We start from the raw sequence: 19,393 nt of genomic DNA, 5'->3' as shown, positions 1-19,393 counted from the left end.
CTCTGACATGCTTCGTTTGCATTGCCATCACAACCGGCAACGCAGCTCTTGATGTTATCAAGTCAAACACTCTTTCATCCGTGTCAACCGGTCTGTGATACCCGACCTGACAAAAAAGTCAGGGCTGTCGGCGAAAGAGCAACAGACAAAATGCTGCCACGGGAAAAGGTAGGTGCTGCCTGCTTGTAGAGTCGAGAGAACAAACGAGCCAGCTAGCCCTTGAAGTCATGAAGGTCCAGAGCCTTTACTCCGTCTTTTGCCATTGCTCGGTCAGATTAGCCTCTTCGACTTCTGATCTTGAGCCGGATACACCGCGCCTCGTGTGCGGTTGTATGAGACAAGATCAACCTCCAGACAATGCTTTTTGAGTGCGTAACCTTTATTGTTGAAGTGAAGGCTTGCGTAATTTATCTGTTGTCACATCTCTTTGGTATCAGGCATTCTTTGTTTTCTCATGATGCAATGATTGTTCTGTTTCATTATGGCCTGTCTTTCTACCTAAAGAAGGGGACGGCTAGCAAAGTCTTCAAAATCAAACCTACAAACTCCCATACCCCAGTTCCGAATCAAAGCAGAGACTGTTGGCCAATCTCTTCTGCTGGCCTCAGTCTCGTTCCGTACTCAAACCTTCAACTCCATTCATCGTCAACATAGTTGCCAAATCGAGAACCTGGATGCTAGGCTAGAGTGCCATTCTGCCGAATGCTTCCGCTTAGTAGGAAGGGAGCGGTCGAAAGGGATCGTGGATACATTGCCTGGGGTGTAAAACGGTGACCTCCAGAGCTGAGTGTAGACCCTGGCGTTCAAAGTCGTTCAGCTGAAGCTTCTGAGCCGATTGGACATGCTGAACATCCACCACCTTGACACCTCGAATGGCAAAGAGCTCGTCGGCTCCAAGGCTGTCAGTGATCCTCTTGCTCTTGTAGTTGAGAGGGAATAAAGGTTGGAGTTTCTCCTCGCGGTCATTGAGAATGGCAGTAGTGCCCTTAGAGAGCTTGATGGTCAACTCCGTGAGGTTGGGGCACTTCGCCAACTCCTTGAACGCTTTATCGGATTTGGGACCGCACCAGTGAATCTCAGCCTTGTGCAGGTAGTCACGAAGGCACCTGTTGGCTTGAAGCTGGCTGAGGAGATCGCAGCAGCAAGTGAAGTATTGGGTCTGTTGCTTGTAAAAGATAGGATAGAACTCGTCACGCAGCGCTTTGCCGAGAATCCTGTACGTTGCCCACTGCTTGGGCGTCAGGAATTCCACGTGGCGCCTCTCTGGGTTTGCACAGTTGCATGGGTGATACTGCTGAGAACGCTTAATCGGGGGCAGGCGGCAGCTCTTGGGCCCGGCGTTGATGATCATGCCCAACACACGGGCCCGAATCTCGCGAGGCAGCTTCATGAAGGGGAACTGAGTGTTGGAAGGGGGGCGATCTGTAACGCAAACGTCAATTCCAGTCCTGAACTTGCAACATGAGCAGAGGGGGGCACTGGCAGAGATACTTACTGGCAATCTCCAGAACCTCGGTGCACATCTGAATGACCAAGACACAGACGGCAACTTCCTCTTGCTTCTTCGCCATCATGGTGGTGCACTTCCGGATGGTTTCGATCATAGACAGGCGTCTGCCAGGGCTCAGACGCAGCATGCGGCCGATCTCAGCCTCCTCGAGGGATCTGTATTTGTGGTCTTCGAGAGCTTGCAGCATCACCTTGGCGTTGTCTGAGAGGCCCAGGCGATTAGGGACGTTGAACATCCTCAGGGCAAACCAAGAATCCATCGTGAGTACCATCTTGGCGATTCAATGCTTTGAGGGGCGCTAAGGATTGATGCGTGGTGTTTCTTTCAGGGTTCTTATGCTGAATCGATTGGGAATTAATCACTCTTATGTTTGTAAGAGCTCGATGTAAGACTGAATCTTTCTCCTCAGAATAAAGCTAGTGTCGTCTTTCAGATGGAATCAGTTGCTGAAAGGCTTGGAAGTAGAAATGAAAGGATGCCCAACGCGCAATCTCCAGTAGGCGTAATTGATAAGCGGGTAGTGAAGCTGTGTGTGGTCCTGAAGAGCAAGCCAACCGTATTGCAGGCTGTACTATCAAGTATCAGCTAATGAATTGTCTTGAATGCTGTTAGAGTGAACGCAAGGCTAAGATAATACAATAGCTGGAGTTGGTGAGAGATGTAAAGACAGTATGAAGGGACAGTGTAGAAGGTGATGCTAGAACAAAGATGTTGAAAAGCGGGAAGAAACCATACCTATGAGGTCGACCGTGATGCCCACTCAAAACAAATACGTCACTGCAGGTGCGTCACAGTTATCTTGTTAAGCGTGATAACCAACAAGGGTCAGTGAAGCTTTACGTCTTGGCGAATACTCTACCAAGTGATTCTGTATAATATTAGTCCAAGGTCAAGTGCGTTAGGGGCAAAGAAGGGGAATAGTTGAGTGAAGGTTCGTGACAAATGTTCTTAATGTCCGTGGTATCCCCAGAGATAGGTGCAGCACCGTAGACAAGTTGTGGCAGGGATAACAAATGGGCACAGAGAACTTACCCACGCTTAAAACATGAGAAATCTGACTGATAACGCGGTTGTGATTGCTTTAGTGATACTCACCCTGTGGCTCTGATGCAGAGTTAGCCCGGTGGCTTGTAGTGTTGAGGATGAAGAAGGGGAAGGGCTTTGTGAGCCAAGGGGGGAAGGATGTAGGTGTGATATCAGTTCGTTAAGGCAAGCACAAGATGGTGGAAGCGCTTGGCGGGTAAAATGAAGGGATTGCCACGATCGGGTTATTAAACCCTAGTTTAAGGGTCGAGTTTGTGTAGTTGTGAAAAATTACCGTGCTTGAAGTCGGATTTGTGAGAAGGAAGAGAGAAGCAGGTTTTGCGGAGGAAATAGAAGACAAGTATCCCACATGAATCCTCTGGTGAGGTAGGTACGGGAAGAGAAGGTGCTAGGGGTAGAGGAGAAGTGGATATGGGACCAGGTGATCGAATGCCAGTCACTTCCACCGAACCTTACAGGAGAGGTGGGTTCACTTAAGATGACACAAGGCTTGATGTGTCGAGAAGAATAAAACCGATTCGACCAGTATGATATGTTATCTTTCCGGGCTTTGAATATAAAGGAGGGAAGGAGATACAGGCAAGACATTAAAATGAAAACAACACCCCCTTATAGTACAAACGGCATACCTCTGAATCATAGCATCGAGATAAGACTGAATACAACGAGGCTTAATAGGCGTCCCGATGACTTCTTCGCTTAAATATAGGATGAAACCCTTATGTAGAGCTATACAGTGAAGAAAGACACAACAGGGCAAGGAAGGAATGATCTAGGTAGGTAGATATTGTTCCGCTGATACATACATGCCACTCTGTGAGTATTTTATCCACGATAAAAGCACTCTTAAGCGTCCCAAATCACTTAGGAGGAGGCCTAATGCAGCCAGAGGTTGTTCTTCGGACCTGTGATGCTGTAATCCTAAACCAAGGTATGTGAACATTACTTTGTCATGAGTAATAAGCTCAGTATGTCACAGTATTTCCAAAATTGATACCATAGCAGTAAATCTCCAGCTCTATGGCATTTTGTGATGTATGTTGCAATGAAGGATTCGGCAACGTCATGTTTGTATGATAAATAGAGTAGATTTTCTTATGGTTGTCGTTGACATCCAAGTGGGGTATTGACTTCTGTTTCTTGCAGCCTCTGCAAATCCAAGTAATATCAATATGCTCATACAGCCTCCTCATCAGCCTAATCACTATGGTTCGAGTCTTATCATTAAGGATAACAATACTCGAACACTTTTGCCTCACTCACCATAGGCGCGATAGGGCAATTTGGCCCCCCCAGAAATCCAAAACTCCAAGGCGATGCCGAATTGTGCTTCAATACAATATCTAACGGGCGTGGCGTCCCTAAAAGTCTCTCGGCTAGGTAGTCCCGGATATGAAAGGAGCTTCACACCAACGCTCAGGATCTCTCATCCTCTTCCGGCACGGACCGGAACTGCCGCTCGCATGGCAATGGGTTCATTCTGAGAGGGCTGTCGTCCACGTCCACACTGTTGTGCCGTGATGTGCCAGGACTGACGTTGACGCTGATGTAGCTCGACCGCTGATCGCGGCTCATCTGCTGGTGGTTCTTGCCAAAAGTCATGGTGAAGCCGTTGAGGATCTCCTGGTGTCTGAGGTTGGTTTCGCTGAAGGGCCGCTCGCGCGGGTCGCTCTTCTCCTTTTTGGGCTTCTTCTTGGGTTTCTCGCCCTTCGTTGAGCGCCAGCCGAATGTCTTGGCCAGGCGGAGGGTGTGCGACTTCGGTGGTTCGGAGCGGTGCCGCTCACTTTGACTGGGATCGCAGATAGACTTGCGGCGGCTGAAGTGGTCTCGAATAGCCATTGTGTATGTGTGTTTTGTAACAGATGGGCTTCGTAGAGCGAGTGATGATGAGGCAAGTGTTATGGTGCCAAGTGCTAATTATTCGAGTCCTGTGGATGTTTGTGTAAGATGTTGTCGGTGAGGTAGACTCAACTCTTTTCCGGGCGTTATATGCGATTCTTCGAAAGGCCGAGCGTGAATCAGAAAGGGAGAGATCTAACAGTATTTAAAAAGGAGTGGTCAAAGGCGGAAAATCTTTGGTCGCAAGGGAGAGAGCCGGATGTGGCAAGCCCAAAGCAAGCACCGTTGAAGCCGATATCTGCATATTAGCCGCTGCCTCCCCTGCCCGCAAACCATATGCAAGGCTTTCACCTCACATAGGTAATAACGCGAAAATATCCGGTCCAGGGATCAACCTCCGGTCCCACGCTATTACGCCTGTTTGAGCGGTAAGCTTCCTCTAGGTTGCAGCGCCATTCCAGCGTATGGGCGCGCGCGAGGGGGCTGCTGCGGATGCGGGGCAACGCCATCTCAAACCCCTCTAACTTAGCCATTTTTAAGTCCAAGCTCCCTCGTGGTTGGCGGAAGTGGTAGGCCTCTTTTCTCGCTGCTGGTCGAAAAGATCGCCAACGTGGTGGAGTGACGGTCTTTCGATGGCCTCGACCCGGTCTAGGAAATTCATTGTTCTGGAAGCTGGCTATCCCAAGCTGCTTTCTTTCAGAAAAGTCGGAGCATCCTCCTACGGTCCCGAATAAGCCGCTTAGCGCGGCCAAGGCTCGATATCAAGCCATGTCTCGTTCGGGTGCTAGGCAGACCAGTCACATACAATACGCTACCGCCGTAAGCAGCGGGTTGGGGTAGGCATAACACACGCACACGCACGTATTAGACGAAAGAAGGTCGGTTCTTACATCTCTGTCTCAAATTCTCCTAGCTTTTACAGAACTTTACCATAAGCCATGTCACGATTCCCCTGGCGGCTTTCAGGCCCATAGGTAGTCAGGCTCTACCTAGTTCCACTCGAATTTGCTGACAGTGATGCATTGCGTAGCACACCCGTCTCTACCCTGCTCACACTGTTCTGGCTTTACCGTTCACCCGCTTACCGAGATATGCACTCGGCCCCAAGTATACCAGCGCTGCTCGAACCAAGCCCGCCCAAAGCTGTAAGACCCCATGCCAAAGCTGCGGACTCCCAGTCCAGATCGCTATCAGGCAGCTCGTCGCCCTCCACCGCAGCACGGCTTTCTGCCGAGCTCGGCTCGTAGGCATCATCTTCCGGCACCTCCTCGGGGTTTTCTGTGTGCTTTCGGGACCGCCCTCGGCGGATGCTTCTAGACCCAGGCGTCTCCGAAATTGTCATCTCTTCGGACTTGACTTTTGATGGGCGGCCCCTGCGTCGGGCGGTGCTGACGCCGGCGTGGCTAGCCGATTCCGGTTCCGGCGTTGGTTTATTGGCTCCTTCTAGCAGCCTGGGTGGTGACTGCGCCCTCGAAAGATCCTTCTGAACGAACGGAGTTGCGGAGGCTAGAATGTCGTTCACATCCAACGCACGCACTGCTGCCCACAACCCCTGACTAGCCCCACTGAGCAAAACGTCCCATGCCACAGCAGCTACAACAGGGTGATCGGATGACGATCCCAAAACCTTGCCGATCGCCGTTGTTGTCCGCTCCCAAGTCGAGCGTTGGCCTTTGTCAAAGGGTAGGAATCGACTGTGGCGGTGGAAGTGTGCATCTGGCGTATTATAGAGCAGACAAAGTGCGGTCCCTCTAGCATGGAAAACGAAACTTGTCGTAGAAACGAATCGGAAGAGCTCAACTAAGATACCGTATGCCCCATGAGGGTCGCTGTACACTGTTCCCCAGCTGGCCGGAACCACGGAGGGAATAATAACGGGGGCGAACGAAAGAATCCGCCCGACCACTGCAATCTTGGCAAACGTAGCTGTGCCTGCCGTTGAGGGTGCCCAGTAGATCAGAACATACGTAGTGCAAAACGAGGCCAAGAGTAATGCGGGGTGTGGGAGCCAATTTGCAGGTTTCGGGGGAAATAATCTGTGGCGGAAACGCTCAACTATAGAAGTTGGGCGCTCTTGATGTCCGGCAGGGCTTGAGGCTGGCGTGAGAAGCAGTGCCAAATAAAATAGGTTCTGGGCGAAAGACAAGCTGACGAGATGTGCCAAGGCAAGATAGGCCCAAACAGAAGGAATGTTCCGCCGTCGCCCTTCAACAGCCAGCAACAAGCTCCATGAGATCGTCGCAAGTTCGATCTGCTGTCCCCACCAAAACCGGCGAGTCTTCTCCGCGACGATCTCCAGAGCGTCCATATGGACTGAAGTATCTGTCAGCCAGCGACCAGGATAAACCTGAGTCGCGTTTTGGCTGGGGAAAAGGCCATGATCGCCATAGAAGCTAAGGGATGGTGAGTAATTGGAACAAAGAAGCTGGGTCAAGGCCAAACGAACCGAACCGGGGCTTCAACTCCTCGCCGATCCGCCCAGACGCGATATGAGAGCTTCGCATAGCTCAATGTCCAGTAACCTGCAAAATAAAAGCTGACGAGACCCAAGCCTGCAAAAAGAGGTGCAAGAGTGGAGCGTCGATCGAGTCTTGCTCTTGTCATCTGAGACGGCGGCTGATTATGATATGCTTTGTACAGGCTTTGAGCGACAGTGAAGCCGAGATAGAGCACTGCAAGCGCGTGACCACCGACAAGGCTCAAAGGCAGATACCTGAAGGCTGTATTAGATAAAAACTCTCTATTAGATCTTCACCCGGGGCATAACGCACTTTATTTCCGGTTCTAGCGGCACCGGCGCCATGTTTTCTTGCACTGGCTGATTGTCTGCTGTTCTTTGATTGATGTTGTAAGGTTGCGAGTGGGAGAGTTGGCTACACGGGGGGGAGGTGAAGAAGAAGCTTGACCTCTGCGGTCAGAGATGCAGGTGCGGCGCGCGTCATCGTCACAACACTTGCATGCGTTCCCTGAATGCTCACTCGACTGTTGCTCCTGCCGTTTGTTGATCTCAGACCAGTCCGTACAGCTACCTACATCAATCATAACAAATGGCGTGTCGTCATGTAGTGGTACTGGCTGGGGTCCCTAGCGGTAAGTGGATCCTGGAGTTGAGCACGGACCTGGGGTCTGACCTGGTCGGCCCGGAGAAACAGAAGCGGCGGCAGCCCTAGCGCCCAATCGCAATCGGCCCCACCCTTCGCAGGCCATAAAATCTCTTCTTGCGGTGCGAAGGCTCGTTTTCTTCTTTCTTCTTCACTACATCAGTATGGGTTAAACTTACACCGTCATGTGTATTTTAATTCTAATGGCGGCTCCGCTATGCGGCTTGCTGAGGGTTGTCCTGTTCTCCGTGGATTTCCTTCCGTTCCCGGCCCCCTAAATAAAACACCATGTGAACACCTTTCCTTATCAGCCGAGTACGACGACTCTTCCTGGTATTTGACTGTGGGGTGGTCTCAACATCCTTTTTAAGAGCACTCCGGGCTTTTGAATGCGTATCTAAAGCGCCCTTGGTCTGTTTGTCTCTTCAGGCGCATCTGTTCAAGACAGTGTCGCGAGATTATTCGTATCCGGCCCTGGTCCTCAACCGAACCTTGAAAAGTGAAAAACGCTGCGTTAGCTAGTAGCGGCAGCAATAACTTCTTCGCTGCCACATATGTCCCGGCCCACCTTCGCAGGGGTCAAGCGTTCGCATCTAGAGCAATATGCACGGAATTTCGACGTCACGAGAATGCGTACGGATGGATCATAAAGAAGGCCAAAGGTCTTGATTTTACATCGCGATGCCAAGCGACTCTGGCTGGATCGGATCTAAGTCATGACACTGAGCGTGAATTCAATCCAATCATAGATGCAGCTTTCTTTCAATGGAAGCTGGTCCATTCTCGGCCATGTCGGTTGCTATGTCTTCTCATGGTGGACCGACGAGGTCTGTTTCTGCCCGGAGCAAACCCCTGCTGAAGTGGTTCTGCTTAACTGACCAGCTGATCAGACGTAAGCACCGCCCTTGCTGCCACGGCCGTTCCTCCACACCAAGAAAACAAGAACAATAGTGGTGATCACAAACCCAAACGTCACGAATTGCATAGCCTGATCAGCGGTAGCCTTCTTGCAGTTATCCACGAGCCGGTCTTGCGTCATTTTATCTCCTACTTTGTCGTCCCCTTCATATTTCACAGATCCCCCGTTAATGAGCTCATTGCTCCACTGCAGGTCCAGCTCATCTTGGCTGTTGGGAGTTTCGCAGGTCACTCCACGCAACCCGATGGCAAACGCCTAATTAAATGTTAGCGACCATCAATAATACACAGTACCAGTAGACCTACGATACCGCCACCAAGCAGGAGCAGTCCACTTAGAGCATCAGCAGCCATGACAATGAGGGCTGGAATTGCGTCAATGTACGCAGAGACGAGGCCTAGGATAGCCACTGCCAGCCCGAAACCGCCAGTGAATGTTCCATATCTTGTCGTCGTTGGGGCGTCACCTATTATCTGGCCCTTCACAAGATCGACTGATAGACCGAGGACAACGATGGCCATGATGCCCTGCACGATGTGCATATGTTAGCCGCCACAAACCCTCGAGGCTTTGTGATTCTGATGCTGCGAACCTGGAGCGACCACATGACTAGGCTGATGATGCCCAACATCTTCGTTGGCGATTGAGTTGATTTGTGTGGTCTGTAAGTGTTCGAGGTCTTATCAGAGCGGTCCAATAGCTTCTTTCAGCGATATGTCTGCCCAAAGTTCGGGCGAGCAACATACAATACAAGCAACCGTAGAATGAAGGCGCTGGTACGACGAGGGAGAGGAACTAAATGGTGACTTAAATAATGTGATTCAGTCAAAGCGGTTGTTCCACACCGTGTGGTACCACTCAATGTGAAAGGCAACTAACAATGAATGTTATGGTTGGCAGCCCCCAGGGACTGAGGTGGCACAGCAGCAAGCAAGTTTTCCACTCCGCTCCCGAGGCACATGTGGCATGTATATTGATTTTTCTGCAGGTTTGCGCCTCGACGAGCCAGTCATCAACAAGTTACACCGTCTACGTCTTGCATGCTAGACAATATTTACCGGTTGCCGACAGGGCGCTTAGATCCATTGTCGGCCATACACCACCTGTACCCTGCCATATGCTCGCTCAGACTTTGCAGTAGGCCAACAAGCAAGCGCCCAGCTCCATTATGACCAAGGATCAAACCTGCTTCTATACAATGTGTAGTCTAGGGTATCCTCCGGATCAGCACCGTGAAGGCATCTGGTTGGACGAAAGTAATGGTTAAATGGGGGCTGTTGGCTACGGGAAAGCAACCAACTGTGACTATCCGCCACGGCTGAGCTCAAAGGATCAACCAACAGTGAATGAGCGGCTGGAGTGATAGGTTGTTTGCAGGTTTAATTTGGAATCAATATTCCATCGAACTGCACCTTGCCCAGCGTTCGGCCGAGTTTACCTAATGTTGGGTCGGTCGGAGACGTTCAGACCATTTTCCCATTGCTCCTGCACTCATCTTCCTTCGCGAAGAGGTTGCGAACAAGACGGATGCTGAGCTAACATGCCCCGCTGGTCAAGTCCCATCTGCTGACTCATCTTCGGAGCTTAATGCAACAGCGTCGATGAGGTAAGCCGGAGAATCCAAGGTCGACCCTTCCGAAAGATAGCCGGAATAAGCGGGGGTTCAACTGCCAAATTTGTTTGCAGCAGGTTGCATCCGTCTGCCACTGTACCTCGAACGCACGGTCCAAGTCGCGACTGGTCTGCCCAAATTTTTTCGATAGCTTCCATCATCGGCCAGCCTGCTCATCAGCCTACGATTCCTGTTGTCCGTCCCCGCGTCCCAAACCCCGATCCCCGGCTTCATCTCACCCGCACAGAGCCTATAATATTTCGCCATGTCGTCACTCTGGGATGCGTTTTCTGGTCGCAAGTCCTCTCAGAAGGATGCAGGTGTTCCCCATACTCCCGCCGCCCAAGAACCCACAACCACCTTCAACAGCCCGCCCGCGACCACCACTACCCAGTTCGACCCATCAGCAGGATCTGGTGTCGAGTCTTTTCTCCAAAGTTCCTCTTTTGCCGACCCGTCGCAACTACACCCCCTCTCCGGTCTGAACAAGGACACTCTCGAATATCTCTCCCTCGACGATGCGACCCTGGCCGACGCTCCTGGCCAGTCTGTCCTCCCCTCTCGAGGCTTCACCGACGACCTCTGTTACGGAACCGGTGTCACATACTTGGCTGCCTTGTCGATAGGAGGAGCTTGGGGTCTTCAGGAGGGTCTGAGAAGATCCGTCAACCAGCCGCCGAAGCTGCGTCTCAACTCAGTGCTCAACGCCGTCACCCGCCGCGGCCCTTTCCTCGGCAACTCGGCCGGCGTCGTCGCCATCACCTACAACCTATTCAACGCTGGTATCGGCTACTTCAGAGGGAAGCACGACGCCGCAAACACCATCTTGGCCGGCGCGCTCAGCGGAATGGTCTTCAAGAGCACGCGGGGTTTGCGGCCTATGCTGATTTCTGGTGGTATTGTGGCCTCCGTGGCTGGTACCTGGGCTGTAAGCTTCGGTCTTTCCAAACTCTCATCGGTCGACCCGGCAGTAACTGACCCTCCACAGGTTATTCGCAGCACCTTCTTCGCCGCCCCGGAGCCTGTGCATTCCGAGCGAGCCACCTTGTAATTTTACGACATAACATACCTCACAAATCATCTTTGTGGAATCTACCCCGCACCACTAATGAAATTCCATTACCTCTACGGATCACAATGGATCCGTGGTCGACACTGCTCGCCCGAAACGAGCTTCTTCTATATGTTGTTTGAGTAGGAAATTTAGAGCGCCTCAGAGGAGTCTTGGGCATTGTGACGGACGATCTCTCCTCTAGCGGACCCGTGTACAGTATTTTAGGAAGGAGCATTAGAAGACCGCATCACTGGGTGGTAGTGGGCATTCGGTACGTACCTGTCGACAAAGGCAACATCATGCGTTCTTCTCAGTTTCCCACCGAATCGTGACCATGTTGTAATCCCACCAACCATTTGATGAGCAGGGAGCTTCATCGACATCCAGCTATATACGAGCTGCGTCTATCTCTACGTTTTTAATTTTTTTTTGTGCTACACTAGACCCTATGAAAACAATCCAATGCCAGCCAGTCTTGAGGCTACTATGAGTAAACGCTGCTTGGCGGAGACATCCGCTACTTAGTGCTCTCGCGCAAGACCTTGGTCTATAAGAAGATCGCATCATATACGAATCAGTCTGAAGCTAGTCTTCTTCCATTATGTCTTCGTGCTTGCAGTCCTTTGTTTGTTCCACAACTGACGCGAGCTGACTAGAGTCAATGGGTTCCTCGAGCAACAAGCCGATGCTGAATGCGGTCTCTGCATCGTCCAAAGCCGGAGTTTCTAGGGGTACTCTACCCTCCAGCCTCCGAATATCGGGCAGCAGCTTTCTTAGTTTTATTTGCCAAAGCTGTAGCAAGTCAACAATTCATTCTCTTAGTCATAACGTGAAGTGATAAAGCAGACCTTTGCCATGGCGATGGACTTTCCCTCCACCCGGCCCTCTGTCTTCATCTTAGCAAAGACGTATGTGCTATCGAGTTCCTTGAAGTGCTCCTAGCTTTCAGGACTGGCCACAGGACAGCTGGAATCCACAATCGTATAAACCCAAATGTCTTTCTGCATGTCAAGATCCCTAAGCCAATTCTGGTACAAGGTGGCGGCTGCCCTTTGCGGAGGATTCGGTTGAGACCGGACGACCCTGTCGATTCTGAGAAGATAGTGCTGTTGAACCCTCGCCAAATAGTCACCCTTCAGGCCTGACAGGGAGACATAATTCCTTTCTATCCGTTTCGTGAACCCTTCAAAATTAGCCCAGTTGGGCCAGGTTGATTCTTCTGAGACCACTCTTCCTGTCATGTCGAGGTGGATGAGGACGACATTGAAGCACTCGCTGGCGAGAAGCGGGGATGCACGGAAAGTTGACAGTCTGATTTGGGCAACCTGTTGAGCCTGTGATAAAAGATCAGTATGGCTTCGAAGATGTTTGGCCGGTGGCAGGAACAACTGCGATTGTTATATTCAGACCTTTTCTTTGACCCAGAGGCCGTTGCGAATTGACTGCGGAACAACCTTAGGCCTCTCGGTACCCACGGAGCCGAAAATACCACCTCCTAGAGTCAGAGCTTCATCGTCAGAGGCGTAGTCGTCAATCTCTTTGTCCAGTAAATCATGTAAAGCCAAAAGCTGGTGGTCTGATAACGACTGAATCGATGATTGTAGATCGTTATGCCGTACACCGATGGTTTCATGGAGGTCTTGTGCATTTTTGGGGAGCGGGGTCGAGACATCGCTGGGCAAGAAGATGCATCCGCCGAGCTCGTGGGATATGTGAATTCCCCCTCCGTTTGACGACCATGGGTTGTACTGGTGACAAGGGACATGCCGTGACCTTGCTCGTGTATTGTCCAGCTCAAGGTCTATAAGCCTGTCCGCAAGTATGCGGACTTCATGAGCAGAGTCCATTTTGTTTGGTTACTGGCTGAGTGGCTAGTGGTAATTTTTGATGCTGCGGATGATCAGTTTTGAGAGAATATTACGTTGCGGGTGGAAATCGCGTCAGGCACCTAGGTATGAAGCTGGAGTCCGGCTATCTGGTTATGGCAGGTGCCTCTGGCGTGGCCCTGTTGGACCGAATCTACCGGCAACCTTTGGTCTGGTGTCAACTTTCACCTTCTCCGGCTATTCCAACCCTGGGTAGGTAGATACCTACGATCAGCAATCGTCAAGCAGCAAACCACCTTCCCCCCGATACCCTATCTCGTCTCCCAATCCACAAGTACCGTCAAAATGTGTGGATGCTGGCCATTCTCGAAGGCTCACTACGACAACGAAGACCCTCCAGTTGTATATCGGCACGTTTGGGATGGCCAAAAATACGTCATGGAGCATGTAAGTGGGATCTTTCTTGCTGTATTCTTGTAACCTACCTGCTATTTTTCCGCCCTTGGCTGCCGGATACTGGCGGTGACGATTTGCCCTCACTCGCCCATATTGGTCGTCTCCAGATCCTGTAGACGCCTTGATAGGCTTTCTTGCGGCCTCACTGCGGTGACAAGCTGTGTTAAGCCGTGAGTATCGGACCACAGCGGGTCATCATGCGGCTGGGTAAAGGGGAGCAAAGAGATTCATGCTATGAGCTAGAACCCAAGTCTTCCCCCACTCCATCAGCCTTTGAAGACTTCACCTTGTGCTCTTTCAACCTGGAGATAAGAATTGAGGTGAAAGAAACCACCTCATCCGGCCTTTCATCCATCGAAACTTGGGACCTGGACGCCCTCCCGGATTCTTCGAAAAGGATTTTACTCCTCGAAACAAAACGAGACGGACTCCTCGAAGAAAACAGTGTCGGAGCCGAGTCTTCAATTGAAGATTGCAAACATTCGACATGAAGTCCCCGAAATTGAAGTCGGCTGCCAACAGCACCAACCCCCGCCAGGTGCGCTTCCAGAACGACAGCAGTGGCCACGGCGCTTCCTTTCCAATCACCCTGGAAACCGAGACCTCGGCCGCTCCTGCCTTCAGCGGACCCGAAGGGGACCATAGCGAAGACGTTGGTGTTTTTATCCACACTTCCACCAACCCCTCCGCCTCGGTCAATCTTGGCCACCACTTCCCTGCTGCTCTTCCTCACTTCGGCCAGACGCCTCACCAGCACATTAGTCCATTTATCCCTCACAACTCAACCCACCACGTCAACGAGCTAAGCAACTTTGCACCTTTCGGAAAATACAACCCTTACGGCCTCCAAGCTCCTCATTACGCCAACATGGCCGACTACCAAAACGCCGCTCCCCCGGCTGGTGGGCTTCACTTTCAGCCGCCTGTCCCAGACACCACCCACGGTGTCATACAGCACGTCTACGTGCCTCGCTTCGACAACGGTATCCCGTCCGGCACTGTCTATCAAGTCGGTTTCCCTCAAGCACAGGTCTTTCCGCTGACTCCTATTGTTGCTCCGCGGGCAGCCCCAGTCATTCTTGGCCCGCCTCTTGTTCTTGTCCATCAGTATTATGCAAGTTACCAATAACCTCTACGCTAGTGCCTTTCGATGCTTCGGATGTCTGTTGAGTCAAGTGGCTCATGGAGCTAGTCGAGGATGCTAATTTTCATTATCGATTTGACGTGCCGTTCTCTTTTTTTCCTTACTTCCTTTTTTATTTTCATTCTTTTCTTGCTCGTCACATGTTTCCCGGAGTCTTATGCTGACTTCGGACTTAGCAACAGCCTGCCAACAACATCACCTATATTGGTCAGGTTCCTCAGAACCCTCAGTTCGTCATGGCCCAGCAGCCTGTCATACAGCCTGGTATGGCTATGCCTGGTCAACCCATCATGCTCCAAGCCCCTCCGGTTGCCGTGAACCCTCCCATGTTTCAGAGTGCTCCTTCCATGGGCTTGCAGATGCCGGGTGGTGGTGGTATTCCGGTCTTTGCAGGTAATGCTCATCTTCCTCCCGATGTCACCGGATTCGGCAGAACCGCTGGCGAGATTGCCCTGGAGCAAGCTCAGTTCGCCCATGCGAACGGTCTCTTTGAGCCCCAGGACTTCAAGCCTGCTGATGACGACCCGTCCCGCTACTATCCCGTTCGAGAAGTTGACGGTAACTGGACCCAGCGCAATCGTTTCACTATTGACAACCTTGGCGACTGCCGCTGGTACATTACCAACGAGGGCTACTTCTACGCTGTCCGTTTGCCCAACTAGACCAGTCATTTAGAATTGGTAAGTCAACCCGAGTCGAATACGCATGGAGTGTAATGCACTGACATTAAGCAAAGCTATCAAGCCTAGCAGATGCCAGGGCATGACTATTTCCGACGATGATGCGATACAGGCTTACTTGTAAGTTGCCATAAGAAAACAAAGACATCGTACTGATACTGGTAGATTATTTCAACCTCCTGACGCAGTGTCTTGCGAGTCCACGCTTCCCCATCGAAGCCCGTGCGGAAACACTTTATCTTCACCACCCAGTTCACCAAGGTAAGCCAGCCGGACTCAAGCGGGTTTTCTTCTTCTTTTCTTTATATAATTATTCCGCGAAGGCTAACGTGTGAGCAGGAGACAGGCACCACGAAAGTATCTCCATAAACGAGAGCGTCTAATAAAACCACCATTGGTGAATAGGGAGGTCGGATTTGGATGGGCAGAATGGAAGAGTGAGCCGTTGTTTCCTATCCCTACATGCGACACGACACATTCGATGATCGAAAGTCAAGCTGAATGTGTCAGTCGATCTCGATGTGGCTCTCGATAAGCAGTTTAGATGTAGGTCAGCATCTCCATGCTGAGGCTGATTGTGAATCTCTGAAGAAGACTCTTCGCACCAACCTAAACAGGCCGAGACCTTGAGAATCATATAAAAACCTAGTTTTATTCGTGGTACCGTGGTGTTTCTGCTACAATCCCCATTCCACCCTCTTAACTCGAGGGTTCATTTGAACGGGATGTCGCTTGACATATCATCTTCTCACCTTAGCCACTCTAACCAATTTTGAAGAGACCGAGTGACACAAGCACGAATTTACCTATATATTCTTCCTCGCTTTTGTAATATGCCTCTAAAAGTACAAGCGTGCCCAAGTAGTCGGGCTTGCCTTTTTTTTTTCGGCGGTTCTTTCCTAATTTGAACAGTTCATGCATTTGCCTTGACTGCACCTTCTCTTCACGTTAGCGTTCTTTCAACATTTCACATAAAGGACGTCGTGCTCTATCATTAAACCCTAACCTCTTCCACCTTCATGATGAAATGAAAACTTCTAATATAACAGGCTACTTTCATCACGAGCTTACATCGGTGACTCGTGTCGATCTACTTAACAGAACCACTGACCAGGTCGCCTAGGCAATCAACCGCAGCCATGACGCGCAAGACCCGGAGCTCTACCATCTGCGAGTGGGCTCTTGGGGTCAGCGTCGAAGAGTATTGTAACTCTGTCGACCGGCGCAGAAGCAGGAAGTCCAGTGGCAGGCAGCGCATCAGCGTCGAGATCTCTACCGATGACGAATCTGAAGAAGACACGGTCAAGATTACGTACCCTCGCGCCAACATTGGCAAGAACCCCAATGGCCACTCGGGTGTCAAGAAAGTCCGCTTCGACAAGCTTGCTCCAAAGTCTGCGCTGAAGACGGCCGACTCCGACAACGGCCCCAAAGGTAATTCTGAACCCTGGCTTGACTGTATGTTTATGGATCGTGTGACAACAGACGATGCTAAGTATGGCAGCACAAGATAGAAACAAACCAGCCAGGGATGAGGAAACTTCCGAGTCCGAGACAGAGTCCAAGTCTAAGAAGAAGAAAAGCGACAAGCCAGTCAAGAAGAAGGTAGTAGAATCTTTATCAGAAAACAAGGACAGCGAAACTGAGGCGACAGAGACCGACACCGAGACAGACGAGAGCGAGAAAGAGACACCGCCGCCCCCCAAGAAAAAGAAGGATGTAGACGATTCTAAAAAGCGGGAAAAGACAAAGGACACCAAGAAGTCCTCGAAGAAGAGCAGTGAGAACGCCGACGCCGAGCTGAACAATGTTGGTCCTTCCAGCAATACGAAACAAGAGGTGGATGCATCAAAAAAGAAGGATACATACAGAAATGTCGAAAATCCACGAAAGTTGAGGCCAGAGGCAGCGTTGTCCCCTCACTTGCGTCGGCCGAATCTCATCATGCCGATCCGCGCTGAGGTTCTCCAGGTTGAGCATACTATTGAGGGTGTCGAAGACCCCCGACCCAACGCCTTTCACGATCCTCAGCACGGTGTTGTCCGGGTTTATCATGGACCGGCATATGGAAACCCCTACGGAATGTTGTATCCTGCCCGCGATCCAAACAAGGCACCTTTGCCTATGGGCGTACCTCATCCTCTGCAGAACCCATACTTTCATGGATTTGCCAACCCTACAAACCCCGGAGACAATTACTTCAAGAGCCAGTCTCCATGGGGCACAGTCCCGATAACATGTATGCCTGGAGGACCGCCCGTCATGGCGCCGGTCGATCCGATGCAGATGCAGATACCGTCGTGGTGGGGTCCCATGTCTCCAACGAAAGCTGGTTCACCGAAGGGATCTCCGAAGCCCGTCATGTCGGGAGCTCTTCAAGAGGACGGGGTATCTGCGGTCGCCAGAAATAAGGATAGGGGATGGGATACGAATGTTGGACCTCGGCATATCAAGACTCCATCCCCTGGGACAAAGCCGGCCAGCCCCAACAAGGTCGCTCCGACCTCCCCTATCAACATCAACCTGACAGTGAACCCAAACACTCCTTGGGCTGCCTTCGCCAAAGACATCAGCAAGAAGCCCAGTCCGGATAGGAACGGTTCACAAACAAATGGTGGCGGATCCAATGGAAGCAGGAAGTCATGGGGGTCGAAGAAGGTTACTGATTGGGAGCCGATACCTAGCGGCCAGCACCCAGATCTTGGATGGAGTACTCCCGTGAAGAGCCAAGGAAGCATCAAAGGAAGTAATTCAGCCTGGGCTGCGACTGGCGGCAACAGAAGCAACAGCGGATGGAATACTTCAGGGAATGTCCAGAATAACGATGCCCAGGTGAATTCTGGCGGCGATGGCTGGACAACAACGAATGACACCACTTGGGGTGACTCCAACACCAATCAGGACGCATGGGGGGCGTCCAATAATCAGCCAGGTGATTCTTGGACCAACGCACAAGGCAACTACAACAACTGGTCGACGGGTTCGAACCACTCCGGCTCGAAGAAGTCAAGCAAGAGCCAGCATAATAACAGCGGCGGCAACCGCAGCCCTAGTGGTCAACCCCAACTGGCTACCAACTGGAATGAACAGGGAAATAACGTCGGTTACTCTGGGCATGTCGTCTCAAATGACTTGAACAAGCCAGACAAGCCTAGCAAGAATACGTCCCAGCCCTCCACTAACGGCGACTGGGATAATAATGCTGGTCCAACGACCGACAGCCCCGTGGGTAACTCTAACAACAGCAACGGATCCAAGCAGGGCTCGAAGGACACACCCAAGAAGAGGGATGAATGGGCCTCCAGCGGCGGATCGGTTTGGAGTACCGACAATAACGCAGTGCCGACGAACAGCAACAGCCCGAACAACTGGGGCCCCGGGACCACGAGCGGCGACAACTGGAATCAGACCGCAACAGAGATGAGCAAGGCCTCGAGCGGCAGCAAGAGCATGCCAGGTGCCTGGGATACCAAGCTCCCATGGGGTGATACATCTATGGCCCAGTCGACCGGCGGTGCGGCGGACAACTGGTGAGGCTGATGCCGATGACAGAGCTCAACCAAAGCGGAGCAAGCCGTAGTTGCGTATCGGATGGAGTGGGACGGGTCTGCATTGATGGGCGGTGACTTGGAAGAGCATGCATACTGATTGGCTTGGGCCAAGTGTTCTCGACATTATCCTCGCTTTGGGCGAGGTTGCGAGATCCGAAAACATCGGGGTTCCTTTTGAGGTTGCATTGTTAGGAGTGAGGCGAAGGGCGTGCCTGGTCCGATAGACTTCTTCGTATTGGCACGGCATTATCGGGAGACGAGGCAAAGAGCAGCACATCTGAGGACGGAGGACGGGGTTCGTTCACACGAGTTTTGAGATTTACCACACACGGGCGCGAATGAGACAGACCGTGATAACGGGCGCTTCCCCTGAAGTCGGGTCAGCCGAGAAAACGTAGAAACATCGCACTACAATGAGAAACAAATGAATCATCAGGGGCGAGAACATGGTGCGGCTAGAGGGAGTGGACATCGTGTCGTTTGCTGCAATCTATAGTATCAGAGCTACCTAAAGCCACGACAACTTGTGGATCCAACAATGAGACACCCCACGAGGAAGAGACCGCGCGATGGCGGGATCATCCGCGGGAGCACAAAGATGAAGAAGAAGAAAAAACGAGTATGACAAGACAGGGTTGCGATGCAGATAAAAATAAA

At 51.4% G+C, this 19,393-nt stretch overlaps 8 protein-coding genes across 8 annotated transcripts; 3 read left to right on the top strand and 5 right to left on the bottom strand.

Moving 5' to 3' along the window:
* Positions 1 to 712: 712 nt before the first annotated feature.
* On the bottom strand, positions 713 to 1,781 carry GLRG_08470 (uncharacterized protein; the record flags this gene model as incomplete). Its single annotated transcript, XM_008099155.1, has 2 exons — positions 713 to 1,422; positions 1,496 to 1,781. The coding sequence occupies 2 exons, from the start codon at positions 1,779 to 1,781 to the stop codon at positions 713 to 715; spliced, it is 996 nt and encodes a 331-aa protein (XP_008097346.1).
* Positions 1,782 to 3,970: 2,189 nt separating this feature from the next.
* Positions 3,971 to 4,393, bottom strand: GLRG_08469 (uncharacterized protein; the record flags this gene model as incomplete). The annotated part of the gene is made up of 1 exon (XM_008099154.1): positions 3,971 to 4,393. One exon carries the CDS (start codon positions 4,391 to 4,393, stop codon positions 3,971 to 3,973), a length of 423 nt encoding a protein of 140 aa, XP_008097345.1.
* Positions 4,394 to 5,474: 1,081 nt separating this feature from the next.
* Positions 5,475 to 6,897, bottom strand: GLRG_08468 (uncharacterized protein; the record flags this gene model as incomplete). Its single annotated transcript, XM_008099153.1, has 2 exons — positions 5,475 to 6,706; positions 6,840 to 6,897. 2 exons carry the CDS (start codon positions 6,895 to 6,897, stop codon positions 5,475 to 5,477), a joined length of 1,290 nt encoding a protein of 429 aa, XP_008097344.1.
* A 1,483-nt stretch (positions 6,898 to 8,380) lies between these two features.
* GLRG_08467 (uncharacterized protein) lies at positions 8,381 to 9,044 on the bottom strand (the record flags this gene model as incomplete). Its single annotated transcript, XM_008099152.1, has 3 exons — positions 8,381 to 8,668; positions 8,719 to 8,940; positions 9,006 to 9,044. The coding sequence occupies 3 exons, from the start codon at positions 9,042 to 9,044 to the stop codon at positions 8,381 to 8,383; spliced, it is 549 nt and encodes a 182-aa protein (XP_008097343.1).
* A 1,246-nt stretch (positions 9,045 to 10,290) lies between these two features.
* Positions 10,291 to 11,076, top strand: GLRG_08466 (uncharacterized protein; the record flags this gene model as incomplete). The annotated part of the gene is made up of 2 exons (XM_008099151.1): positions 10,291 to 10,953; positions 11,014 to 11,076. The coding sequence occupies 2 exons, from the start codon at positions 10,291 to 10,293 to the stop codon at positions 11,074 to 11,076; spliced, it is 726 nt and encodes a 241-aa protein (XP_008097342.1).
* A 588-nt stretch (positions 11,077 to 11,664) lies between these two features.
* On the bottom strand, positions 11,665 to 12,926 carry GLRG_08465 (uncharacterized protein; the record flags this gene model as incomplete). Its single annotated transcript, XM_008099150.1, has 4 exons — positions 11,665 to 11,871; positions 11,928 to 12,017; positions 12,069 to 12,413; positions 12,489 to 12,926. 4 exons carry the CDS (start codon positions 12,924 to 12,926, stop codon positions 11,665 to 11,667), a joined length of 1,080 nt encoding a protein of 359 aa, XP_008097341.1.
* Positions 12,927 to 13,848: 922 nt separating this feature from the next.
* On the top strand, positions 13,849 to 15,554 carry GLRG_08464 (uncharacterized protein; the record flags this gene model as incomplete). The annotated part of the gene is made up of 5 exons (XM_008099149.1): positions 13,849 to 14,370; positions 14,682 to 15,153; positions 15,242 to 15,305; positions 15,374 to 15,446; positions 15,525 to 15,554. 5 exons carry the CDS (start codon positions 13,849 to 13,851, stop codon positions 15,552 to 15,554), a joined length of 1,161 nt encoding a protein of 386 aa, XP_008097340.1.
* Positions 15,555 to 17,546: 1,992 nt separating this feature from the next.
* GLRG_08463 (uncharacterized protein) lies at positions 17,547 to 18,719 on the top strand (the record flags this gene model as incomplete). Its single annotated transcript, XM_008099148.1, has 1 exon — positions 17,547 to 18,719. The coding sequence occupies one exon, from the start codon at positions 17,547 to 17,549 to the stop codon at positions 18,717 to 18,719; it is 1,173 nt and encodes a 390-aa protein (XP_008097339.1).
* Between the last annotated feature and the right edge of the window lie 674 nt (positions 18,720 to 19,393).

This window comes from Colletotrichum graminicola, assembly GCF_000149035.1.
Source record: "Colletotrichum graminicola M1.001 genomic scaffold supercont1.39, whole genome shotgun sequence".
Lineage (NCBI taxonomy): Eukaryota > Fungi > Ascomycota > Sordariomycetes > Glomerellales > Glomerellaceae > Colletotrichum > Colletotrichum graminicola.
This window is presented reverse-complemented; position numbering and strand designations above follow the sequence as displayed.